At 35.5% G+C, this 12,551-nt stretch overlaps 1 protein-coding gene across 3 annotated transcripts in view; it reads right to left on the bottom strand.

Annotated features, from left to right (window-relative positions):
* LOC129293484 (uncharacterized) overlaps positions 1 to 12,122 on the bottom strand; it is a 92,712-nt gene extending 80,590 nt beyond the window's left edge. The window contains exons 1-7 of one of the 3 annotated variants that reach the window (XR_008589167.1): positions 11,987 to 12,122; positions 11,615 to 11,850; positions 11,037 to 11,110; positions 10,295 to 10,394; positions 10,058 to 10,165; positions 8,333 to 8,449; positions 6,571 to 6,721 (exon numbers count right to left, since the gene is read on the bottom strand). Coding sequence is in view for 2 of the 3 variants with exons in the window: in XM_054931482.1 (XP_054787457.1) it covers positions 6,571 to 6,721; positions 8,333 to 8,449; positions 10,058 to 10,165; positions 10,295 to 10,394; positions 11,037 to 11,110; positions 11,615 to 11,659 (595 nt within the window). In the remaining variant the exon portion in view is untranslated. Of the gene's footprint in view, positions 1 to 6,570; positions 6,722 to 8,332; positions 8,450 to 10,057; positions 10,166 to 10,294; positions 10,395 to 11,036; positions 11,111 to 11,614; positions 11,851 to 11,952 lie in introns of all 3 variants that reach the window. The other 2 variants (XM_054931482.1, XM_054931483.1) reach the window with 2 other exon arrangements.
* Positions 12,123 to 12,551: the final 429 nt, after the last annotated feature.

Here is a 12,551-nt window from a genome sequence, read left to right as displayed (position 1 = left end):
GATAGATGCCACACCCACTTTTTATCATGCATGCTCATTTTGGATTTCATCTTTTTTGTGCATACCTGCACATCCATCTCAATATTCTCATTTCTACTACATCAACTACATGCTCCTACTGTCCTTTAAAGCCTAACATTCACTACCACATAACATAACTAGTCTTATAAATTACAAAACCTGAGGGATAAATAATCCCAAATTCTATGTCTATTTCCTGGCATTGCAATTATTACAATAACTACAATATCACAATATCTAATGCTTCCCCTCAAGCTCGTTTATAGGTACTTTATCATCACATTTACTTTCACAAGAAAACTTTGGGAAATAATATGATACTTATTTTAATTACTCAAAGATATTAGGGGTAAAAATCACAAAAAGTGGTATGTGGTAGGGACCCACCTCCACTTCATCCTTTCAATAAGGGTGAAACTCACATTGCTGAGCTTGCTGACCAACTACAAACTAGAGATCACATGTTGCAACTCCTCAAGGATAACTTGAACAAAGCTCAACATAGAATGAAGACTTATGCAAATCATCATAGACGTGAGCTTTCTTTTGAGGTGGGAGATGCGGTTTTCTTGAGGATACAGCCTTTCAGGCAGCATTCATTGTCCCATAAAAAGTATGACAAGCTCTCACCTCATTTCTTCAGACCTTATACTATCATACGCAAAATTGGAGCAGTGGCCTATGAATTGCAGCTACCATTAACAACTAAAATTCATCCAGTTTTTCATGTTTCATTATTGTGACCAGCTCACAGAAAGCCCCTTCTTGATCTTCCAGCAGATTTACCATTGTCAGCTGATTTTGAACTTGTTCTAGAACCTGAAACTGTTATATCTCATCACTGGAAGGGTCCTCAGTTGGAGCTATTAATCAAATAGGGGACCAGACCAGAGGAAGAATCAAGTTGGGAAGATTATGATCTTTTCAAGTTATTTTAGATATTATCTTTTTAATAATATTTTTTAGATTGTTTTTCTGTTTTGTTGAGTAGTCCTTAGATTTAGGAGTAGTGGGTATTGTAGATTATGTTAGTCATTTTATTTATTTATTTATTTTTCTAGTAGTTATGCCCCATTATCTGAGTTACGGATTAATGAGAGTATTTTTAGGAATTATTAATTATTTTTCTATCAATAAATACTAAGGCACGACATGTAAAAATCATTTGGAAATATAATCATTATTTTATTATATCAGTGGAGATTCTCCTTTAGCTTTATTAGTTGTATGAGTTTAAGATTCTTGCTCATCTTCTATTAAAGATTTTCCTTTATCATTACTAATTTATGATGTTAGATTCTGATTTCATATTTTAATAAAGATTTATCTTCCTTATTTCTCCCTACCTATTTTGGATCCTATCATTTGGTCTCAAAGCCGTTCGATCCTTAATGGATTCCTACCACGTATACACCCCTCCTAAACCTTCATCCCCACTGCCCATCTCAGTATGCAATCCCCTATCTAATCATTTTTCCTTGCCTTATCGTACACACCAACCCCTTTACATCATAGCTCATCTTGATGTCTTTAATTCTACAATTAGGGCACCACCAATTGTGCCAACTAGCAAAGGAATCAAAGCTAGAGCCAAATTTATTTAGGAGTTAAAAAAGAGGTCAAAATCCATAAATTTGGAGTCAAGAAACACAAGTCAATTTATAAAGCCATGAATTTAGTTTTAGAAGTTGAAGGGATGGCACAACACATTTGCAGGCCTAATTCACAGACCCAGTCCAACCAAAATAGAGCTCCTTTAACTAGGTCTTCAGCAGCCACACATGACAGCAGTGGCCTTCAAAGCTTTGAGCATTTATTTCAAAACCCAGTTTTTGTTTGTTGCCATGATAAAGGTCTTTGCTTTCCTTCTGGAGGTACCTTTAAATCTGGAAAATGCGGCAAGTCATCCTTTTCTCTCTCTAAAATTATTAAAGATGGCATGGAACTCATCTCTCCTCTAGAAGAGAATGTTGAAGCTGAAACAGAGCTAGAAAATGCTGAAAATTCCATCGTTGTAGTTTTGAGGAGGACTGCTACAGCAACAATGAAGCTTCAAGGGACCCTCTTTAAGATTTTGCACTTGGTAAATACTGAGACTACACAAGAAAGATATTGCCTCGCCTTGAGGACAAGGCAGATTCCCAAGGAGGGAATATTGATAGAGTACCGAGTAGCATGGGATAATGGGCGATGTGCGGTAGTTATAGAAATATTAGGAATAATTATTATTTTCAAGTTATTTTAGATATTATCTTTTTAATAATATTTTTAGATTTTTGTTTTGTTTTGTTGAATAAATGATAGAATCCAAAATAGGTAGGGAGAAATAAGAAAAATAAATCTTTATTAAAATATGAAATTAGAATCTAACATCATCAATTCATAAAGATAAAGGAAAATCTTTAATAGAAGATGAGCAAGAATCTTAAACTCATACAACTAATAAAGCCAAAGGAGAATCTCCACTGATATAATAAAATAATAATCATATTTCCAGATGATTTCTACATGTTATGCCTTAGTATTTATAGACAAAAAAATAATTAATAATTCCTAAAAATACTCCCATTAATCCATAACTCAGATAATGGGGCATAACTACTAGAAAAATAAATAAATAAAATGACAAACATAATCTACAATACCCACTACTCCTAAATTGAAGGACCACTCAACAAAACAAAACAAAAATCTAAAAATATTATTAAAAAGATAATATCTAAAATAACTTGAAAATAATAATTATTCCTAATATTTATATAACTACCCCACATCACCCATTATCCCATTCTACTCGGTACTCTATCAACCAGTACCCTAAGGATTATGGGAGGATTATGAATTCATTATAGGGGGACATTTTTTCTAATTTGACGCCCTAATATTTTTCCTAACTTATTATCACTAATCTATATATTTGACTTCTATGTACACAAAATATATGAATAAAATAAGCAAAAGCTCTCCTCTCACTTAGCATTTTGTTTCTGTGGTACAAGGTGTCAAAGCTAGTGTAAATAACTCATATATCATTCTCATTTATTCCATCCTTCTCATCAATGATAGAGGATGCATTTGACAAGATACCCCCAAGTAATGCTTGCGAGTAGTCAAACACTATTATGACCTCAAGCCTCTAGCTTCAGTGTGGTTTCCTCAAACATAGGTGTTGCTGGTTCATTCCAGCTCACAACAGAGAAGCTAAATCAGAAGAACTATAAGGAGTGAGCTCAAGCCATCAAACTCATTATCAAAGGTATAGGAAGGATGGGCTATCTCATCAATAAACTCAAGGAGCTACAAGAACATAAGACACTACTTGTGAGAATAGTCAAATTAATATTTAATGTATTTAATATATTTAAATTAGAGAGAATTACTCCTTAGATATTAGGATATGATTAAATGGGATCATAGGAGTTAATATTTTATTTTATTTTATTTTATTCCCCGTATAGATTATCTCTATAACCTATATATAAGCTTATTGCCCTTATGAATAGAAATCATCAAGGAAACCCTAATCCAAAATGCCACATGGCATCAGAGCAGGTCAAATCTAACTTGGAAAACTCTATCAACACCTCAAATTCAGAGTTGTAGTTGCATGACCTCTCTTCTTCATCTCTAGTTGACAATACTTCCTCCACTCCAAAATCGCAATTGCACGTCCCACACCTAGATACAAAGTCGCATAACAACAACCAATCCTCAACTCCAAAGTCACACAACAGCAACAATTCCTCACACCTAAATACAAAGTCGACCTCGCGCATACCAAACCCTTCAACCATGGTTTCTAGTTCTAGCGCAGAGAATGACTCACAATTGAACCCACATGGTAGAACTCTCCAAGGGTTGAGTTCTATCAAAGGGACTTCTATCCTCCTCAAATCAAAAAAATTCAATGGCTGCAACTATCACGAATGGGTCCAAGTGATTAGACTTGCTATCCAAGGACAAGGCAAGCCAAGTTTTATTGTTGGCCACTCTAAGGCTCCAAACGCATTAGACTCGAAGGAAATGGTGAAGTGGGAGGTCAAAAACTCTAGTGGCTTCATGGCTAGTCAACGCTATGACACCACAAATTCAACGCTCTTTCATGTTTCTTCCAACAGCACATTTGAGGCAGAAGGTGATATTATTGAGCAAGAGGAGGATAAGGGGAGAGAAATCAATTGATAAAGATAGATACCAGAGACTAGTTGGGAAACTTGCCTACCTCTCACAAACAAGACCTGACATAGCATTTGTTGTGAATATAGCTAGTTTGTATATGTGTGAGCCAAAAGAAAAACACATGGAAGTGACATACTGAATTCTAAAGCACCCAAAGGGTAATCCTGGAAGAGGTTTGTTGTTTCAAAAGGATGAATGAAGAAATATGGAAGTTTAAACAAATGAAGATTGGGGTGGACAACACCCAGGTAGGAGATCAACTTCAAGCTATTGCTCGTTTATATGGGAAAATATTGTTACTTGGAAGAGTCAGAAGCAAAAGGTTGTCTCCAAAAGCAATGCTAAATTTGAGTTACGAGCACTTGCTCAAGGCATAATGGAAGAACTATGGTTGAAGAGGGTATTAGAAGAAAACCATGTCCAACTAGATCTACCACCAAAATTGTATTGTGATAGTAAGGCTACCATAAGCATGGCCTTGAATCCCATCCAACATTGAGAGATCTAAGCATGGGGAGATAGATAGAAACTTCATCAAAGAGAAGGTGAAAGATGGAATCATGTGTCTAACCTTTCTACCAGCAAACCTTCAAGCTACAGATGTGTTGACTAAGGGGTTACATAAACCCACTTTCAAAAGTTGTATGAGCAAGTTGGACATGATTAGTATCTATGATTCAACTTGATGGGAAGTGTGAAAATAGTCAAACTAATATTTAATGTATTTAATACATTTAAATTAGAGAGATTTACTCATTAAATATTGGGATAAGATTATATGGGATCATGAGAGTTAATATTTTATTTTATTTTATTTCCTAGATAGATTATCTCTATAACCTTATATAGGCTTATTGCCTTTGTAAATAAAAATTATCAAGGAATCCTTGATCTAAAATGCCACACTACTACACTTCTTTAATTGAGGATACAAAATTCCCTTGTTACATCTTGGATAGCGAGTTTAATGATACCTACCATCATATGCTTCCTCATGTTCCACAAGCCTACAAGAGATCTGGGAGGCTATTTAACTAGCATACTAAGATGGGAAAGATGCTTCTCTAGTCTCCAAAATAAAGATAAAACTCTAGCAACTAAAGCAAGGTGAGAGATATTGTTGACTATTATCTTGAAATGATGACCTCGTGGCAAGAATCAAATGATCACAATAAGAAGGAAAGAAAATGCCTAATGGACTGCCTCTTGTTCAAACAAAAGGTCCAAAAAGAGAGAGTGTATGATGTTTAAATCACACCTCACCAATGAGGTATTTCTCCTTAATTCTTCCTTTAATAAACATTAATATGCTCTAAGGCCATTAAAATTGTCACTATCAAGCTCGTGCTCAATTAATAATGGAAAGGAAAAAATTCAAAACATTCCATAGTATTGCTAGACCCCTTGATGTGAGCTTATCACCATCGAAGCAACAAGCCCTCAACTGTGGTTCCTCAATATTGATGAGGGGTTCTAACCAACAACAGTCAAAATCCCACTTGTGTAACACAACAACAACAACAACAACAAGCGTTATCTCACTAGTGAGGTCAGCTATATGAATAGCACATGCTATTGTGCTCTATCAGCAACCAAACCTTTTGTTATATTGTTAGCCAAGAAATCTCATTCAACAACTTCCATGCGTGTTCTCTTTGATCTTCCTCTGCCCCCTTTTACAAAACTCAAGACTATCTATTCCAATCTCCTCACCAATACCTCCCACAGTCTTCTTTGTACATGTTCAAATCATCTCAAATGATTTTCTACCAACTTCTCAATAAATGTCATGGCCACTTTTCTCATACATACTCATTAAGGATTTTATCTTTTCACGTATACTAACACATTCATCTCAACATTCTCATCTCTGCTACTCCAACTTTATGCTCTTATTGTCCCTTTAAAGCTTAACATTCACTACCACATAACATGGTTGGTCTTATAGTAGTTCAATAAAACTTCTCTTTAAGCTTATTAAATATATTCCAATCACAAATAACTCATGCAGCCTTTCTCCATTTTCTACTTGTGCCAAATATGATCAGATTTAAAGGATATATTGAGCACTACATCTCTGATATGCTTCCCAGAAATCTGATTCTATTCCTCATTAACAAATGAAATAAAGGATTAGTGAGCACATTATCCTAAAAAAAAAAAAAGGAAAGTAATTAGCTAATATACATCAAAATAATACTCGAAACAATATCTTGATGATATCACAACCAAAAATAGGAAAGAGAATAAAGAGGACATGACAAAGTCAAAGCCATAACCTTGACCTAGTAGGTCAGCCAATATGATCAAATCACATAATAAAAAAGTTACAGTATTACATAATGCATCTACCATATTTAAATAAATTACCTTCAAAATTTCTAGACCCAGCTCCAATAAAATCTAATGCCCTTGTATTCATTGTTCCAAACTTTACATCCTTGCATGAGTTATATAAACCTTCACCGAAAGTTTTAGTGACATAGAAATCAATGCCATCCACAGTTTTGTTGCCATTAACCTAGGAATAAAAGATGATCTTCAATATCAACTAAAAATTGGATCTTCAAGTGAAGCTAGGCAAACTAAATCATGTGATAAAATAGAGCATTATTCATAAATTTAAGATTTCATTTGCAATATCACATAATAGAATAGAGCATTATTCATAAATTTAAGATAACATTCATATGGATAAGACAAAGTAGCCAATTTTGTTGCACTGTTATGACACTTAGCTTCATTGACTGGCTCAAGTTTTTCTATTTAGAAACACATCTCATCCTCCACCCTCATGTTTTCCTCATAAGAGAGTCATTTCTTGGACTCCCAATTGGAAGTCACTATTTTATATTTATATCTCTATTTTTAATTCATTAAACCTATTATGATTTTATAATCTAATCGATAGAATATTTTCTTAATTAGCTAGACAGATTTAGATTTATCCCATGATATTATTTTATTTTCAGTCTTATTGCTTTGCAATAGGAGAAAGGCTCCGCCTTTAAATGTATTTCACATCTGTTAAAAAAATATGAGGCTTGAGTCGCAACTAGCTCAACCAATCTTCATGGTATCAAAGCCATGATCATTGTCAGTGACTTTAACGCCATTGAAACAAAAAACACATGGAAACTCAGATAGAGCGGCTATGGAGTCCCTGTTCAAGAAGCCAATAAGCTGCCCACAGCAATGATAACAGGACACACCAGCATGATGGATATAATTATATCCCATGGTCAACAAAGTTTCCTCATGTTCATCCAAGGAAGAGGAAAAGAAGAGTACATGGATGGCCAAACAGTCCCACTGAACAGCCACAATCAGAAATATGCAACTTGAAGACTTGAAGAGCAAAGAATAATCAAGATATGTTATGCCTTGTTCATACAATTATGGTCAGGGTCAGACAAACATTTATGCCATATAAAATGGGCAAAGAAATTTGAGAAGCTGCTCAAGACTCCTGTTCATAAATTCAAGCATGAATATGCTACCCGAAACCAAGGAAAAGCTTCACAGCATGAAATGGGGGACCATGTCTATTATAATATACTCTCTCCAATCCTACATGTAGGAGCTAGTTAACAAATTCACATAGATTAAGGAAATTGGGTAAGTTATTTATTTGTAAAAAATTTGCATTAGTTTTCCTTAAATAGCCTTTTCAATCATTTACATTGGTAACTTACCCTACTGATTGTATTCAATTGATTAGGGTAGTTTGGGAAAAAAATAAATGAGGGAGAAAGAGGGGATTGAGGTCTTATATTTAGGATCAAAACAAATTCCCCATCTAATTCGTACATTTAGGATCAGAGGAAATACTACAATTCACTAGTAATACTGTGGCAGCAAATTTTAACATCACATCATCTAAAGTGTAACGGACAGCATGAAAACCTCAAGACCAGCACCTTCCTACTAGAAGTTTATCAAACAGGGGTGCACATGGATTTAAGAGAAAAAGACAGACAAAGGCTAGAAACATCATATTATGACACATGAAGGAATTTCTTAAGCCTGGATGCATTAAATTCAAGCTCATAACCAAAAAGAGGACACCTAAATGGTTCAATTAGGACAGCAGAATCACTTTGAAATAACATCCACAAAGAAAATGTATGACCTCGGAAACAGCAGTCACGTTGATGAATAGACTTTGATTCGGAGAGCAAGAAAGTTCACAGAAAAGATTTAAAAAGTTCCTCAAGCATGCCGGACAGCCCACAAGAATTGGTATTGCCTGCAAGATAACGAGTGTTCATGTTACTTACAAACCATAGTGAATAATATAACCATAATTTTCATAATTATGTCAAACATAGCATGTTTATATTTATGAATACTATACTGAGAACAATACAAGCAAAACAAGATTTATTACAATGATCTTAGTTGGTGATGCACATGCACGATTAGGCATCCAACGAAGAATGGTTTTTGGTAATTGAATTGAATTCTCCCATGCCGAACACTTGTGAGTTATACATGGGTTTTAGCCATTAAATATAAGCCATGGCATAACACCAAATGCCTAAACCCATGGTATTGACTATCAGTAGACTTATGACCCAATTGCAAAGTTCAATACCACAAAAATATTACTTCCTCTAGCTGCAAACTTAGATTGGCCCAACAAGCCAGATGTATAAAATGCATTCTTGATGGAGACTTAGATGAGGTAGTATAGATGGAGATCCCTCCTATTCCAAGTCTTGATAATGAGCTAAAAGAACCCATTGGTGGTGTCTAATGTGTGGGGCCTTGTTGCCATCTCCAATGACTTGCCTCAATAGGCAAGCCACATTTGCGTCTGTTTGCTGATGCAACTACGGGGAACACAAGTTAGGGCATGGAAAGATGTGTTTGGCAGCTTCATAGCAAAATTCTGGTGACTTTAGCAACGGGAGGATCACAAAGAACCTAGCTCTAATACAAATTGATCTTTGTCCTACACCATTGCATTTATAGTTGGTTGCTTCATATTGGGCTAAAAGGATCCAAAGGAACCATTATCCCATTATCCTTTCTCTACAAAAGATTCCTTGATCACTTTTTGTGACTTGCGTTCTTCAATATTTCATCATCAAAACCCTCAATAACATGATCATCCTTATCCATATTATCTACCAGCATTTTAACCAAAGTTCTTACCTCTTATTGCAATTATTCACAAGGCACAACCTCCTTGTGTGTTCCAACTAGATCATATTTCATCCTAAATGCTCGTCCCCATGTCAATTTGGGATGCTAGTTAAATAGGCAATTGCATCTCAAGGGGAAAAAATTATCAAGGTCACATGTTCCTTAACTTTCATTTTAGAAGCCATAGATTAATCTATGAGAAGAAAAGTAAAAATTAAGGAACCAATTGTGAACAAAACTAACAAAATTTTTATAATTTGTAGTCAACCCCACCTAGTGGGATAAGGCTTATTATAGCTGTTGTTTTCATATCAAATTAACACACCATAAGAAACAAATGTTGCTTGGACATTGAGGCCGAATGTGATTTAAAGAATATTGCTTCCTAAGTCAGAGTTTATAAGTGGAAGGTAAATATACTAGGCATCATTCATTGATATTAATATATATATATATATAATATTAATAAAATCTATGTTAACTTCAAATCATTCTGAAGAAAGTGAAATTATAAGTTTACATCTAATATGATAAATACAAGTAACAGGACAACTATACCTAAGAGGATAACTAATTAAAAGAAAAATATGTGATTTATCCCCTAGAATTTGCAGACTTGTTATGGCCTTGAAGTTTCAAAGAAATTGAAGACATCATCACAATAAATACTATATGAGAGTGAAATAAGTATAGAATTATAACTTGCCTGTTGGACCTGTGCCCTTAATGTATCAAATTGGGCCTCTGTACAACAAACATTTCCAGTTATGGTGGGACACAAACTTTGAATTTTGGCAGATAGGAGCTCATCAGGCTGCAATGTAACATGAAGCAGTTGAATTGACCATCATAAGAATTCACATTTCTCAGGTTTCCCAGACCAAAGAAAAGATGAGTAGAGCTCAAATGTAAGTATCATGTAAAGCCAAAAAAGGACAAATACCTTCACAGAAGGGGAACTATATGGGCAGTTCAGAACTTTCCCATCACTAAGTTCACCACATATGTCATACATTGCACAGTATTCACCAGAATGCTTGCCCCTAGACAACAGCAGAATCAATAAAAGCACTCTTTGCATTAAAATGAAAAGAAAATGAGAATACCAAATTCTAACTTTAAATTAGAGATTTCAACTGAGGCAAACAAAATTATAATACATAAGGAAAGCAATAAAACACATACACAGACACATAAAGAACAGTGCTCGTTAAAGGGAGCGCACAAAGATTTCATTATAGTTCATGGATGTCCATTTATGAATATTGGAGTTGGCTATTAACTTATGCTTCACAAACAAGAAACCAAGCAATGCTTCCAGAAGACCAGAAATAATTTGTAGCATAGAGACTAATTAATCCAAGAACCAAGAAAATGTTAAATTAATTAACCATATAAGAGTATGTGATCAGTAGCCACTTTCACGTGTCTCGGTGGCTGCATTCCACTTATTGGCACCAGTAGACAGTATGTTCTCGACATAGTACAGATTCTCCGGGACCATGCTCAATCAAACAGATGAAAAGTATCATTTTCAGATTAACTTCTACCACAAACAGGCGGTCAGGATACTCCATTGTCCATCCAACATCATACCAGGAAAAACTCCAGGTAAAAGGAATGAGTTGGAGAAGAAATCAATAAGCTGTTGCTTGATTCTAAAGGCATGGATTGGGCAGCCTTACCTAGATGTGTCATCGGAAATCCAATGCGAGTCAGAAGTCACAGCACTCGGCAAAGTTGAACACAGTAATAGCACCTGCATATTCGAAACATTTTAAGTTCAAGTCGGTTGTCGATTGCTAAGGTGGCATTGATACCTTCTTTCTCGCGGGCGATCAAGTCTTGCTTTGGGCGAGAAGGCCAGGCAAAAAACGTAAAAAGAACAAGGTTACAACTTCAAAATAAGGGGTGTACAAAGCCCCAAAAGCATCACAGAGCAAATGGTCGCTCAGCTCAGAAGGGGCAGGCTAGTTGGGTTTCACACAGGTACCCAAAGTGTGATCCAAACTTCGATTTGGAAGCAATCAACGGGAGAGTTGCAATCTTAAAGTATGGCGAACTCTCACTGCGCAGTGATATGTGATGGTAGCTTATCACCTTAAAATTGTTTGCTTTAGTACTTGTGTTAAACAACGAACACGATGATCAGACGGAAATAGCATAGTCCAGTGAATGTCATCGCGGAAATCATAAACCGAATCAATAATTACCTCTGTTGTACATGAGAAGGAGAAATATCAAAAAGTAATTCAATTCTTGCCTGGAATAGAAACGCAGCAACGACGATGCCGATAGCAGTGCCCATATTCTCCTTTGTTACGTGACACGGTGGAAGCAAGTCGGATGCTTAGTTAGGTTGATCTAGTCCTCCGTATAAGGACCAGAACCACAATCAGAATCAGAACCAGTAGATGCCTAGTTGGCTTCTTTTTCCGTTTCTCAGTTCGGTGGGAGTTTTTGGTCGCAAAATCACTTCGTGTCGAATGGGATGTAATTCTGCAAATTTTTTTTTTTTTTTGTCAGAAGGAAACAGAACCAGCATACAAAAATGAAAAAATTCCAAGAAACGCGAGCCAACTAATCTGAAACGAATACGACCATCAATTATAACGCGATTATCACGATGCCTCACCGTTCTTCAAGCTCCAAACCAGGAAGGGAAGTCGTTCAAGACAGTCCAGACACGGAGTCGATTTTTCCCCTCCCACCCTCTTACTTTTTTATTAAATATGAACTATAGTTAAAAACATTTAATCTCAAAAAAATCCCAAAAAATTCCAAAACATTAATAGAGTCTCAAGGTTCTTTAGAAGTTTTACATGAACAAAATTAATTTATCTAAATATCTTTGTTCAATTTCTCAAAATATCATTCTTCTTCCTCCCGTTCATTCACATCTCAATTACAACTCAAAGTTTGAAACCAAAATCAAGAATCCATGAAAGACACAGATCTCACCTGCAACACCTACTCTCAAAGCTGCTTCAGTGATGGCACAATCCTTTAGCCAAGAACTTCATTAAAAAATCACAAAGAGGCTTGCATCATCATAGTTTGCTCTGAGATTGCTACTATCACATTTCATGAACCTAACGGCACTTAACTAGACAACCTTGTGGGCTAATCTCGCTTCAAAGATGGTGTGGCTACCATCATAGTTGGCTCCGCCCTCATAGTCCTCATGAACTCTGGTTGAT

Source organism: Prosopis cineraria, unplaced genomic scaffold (genome assembly GCF_029017545.1).
Source record: "Prosopis cineraria cultivar Desert tree isolate PC_DT_omini unplaced genomic scaffold, ASM2901754v1 PC14, whole genome shotgun sequence".
Taxonomy (NCBI): Eukaryota; Viridiplantae; Streptophyta; class Magnoliopsida; order Fabales; family Fabaceae; genus Prosopis; species Prosopis cineraria.
This window is presented reverse-complemented; position numbering and strand designations above follow the sequence as displayed.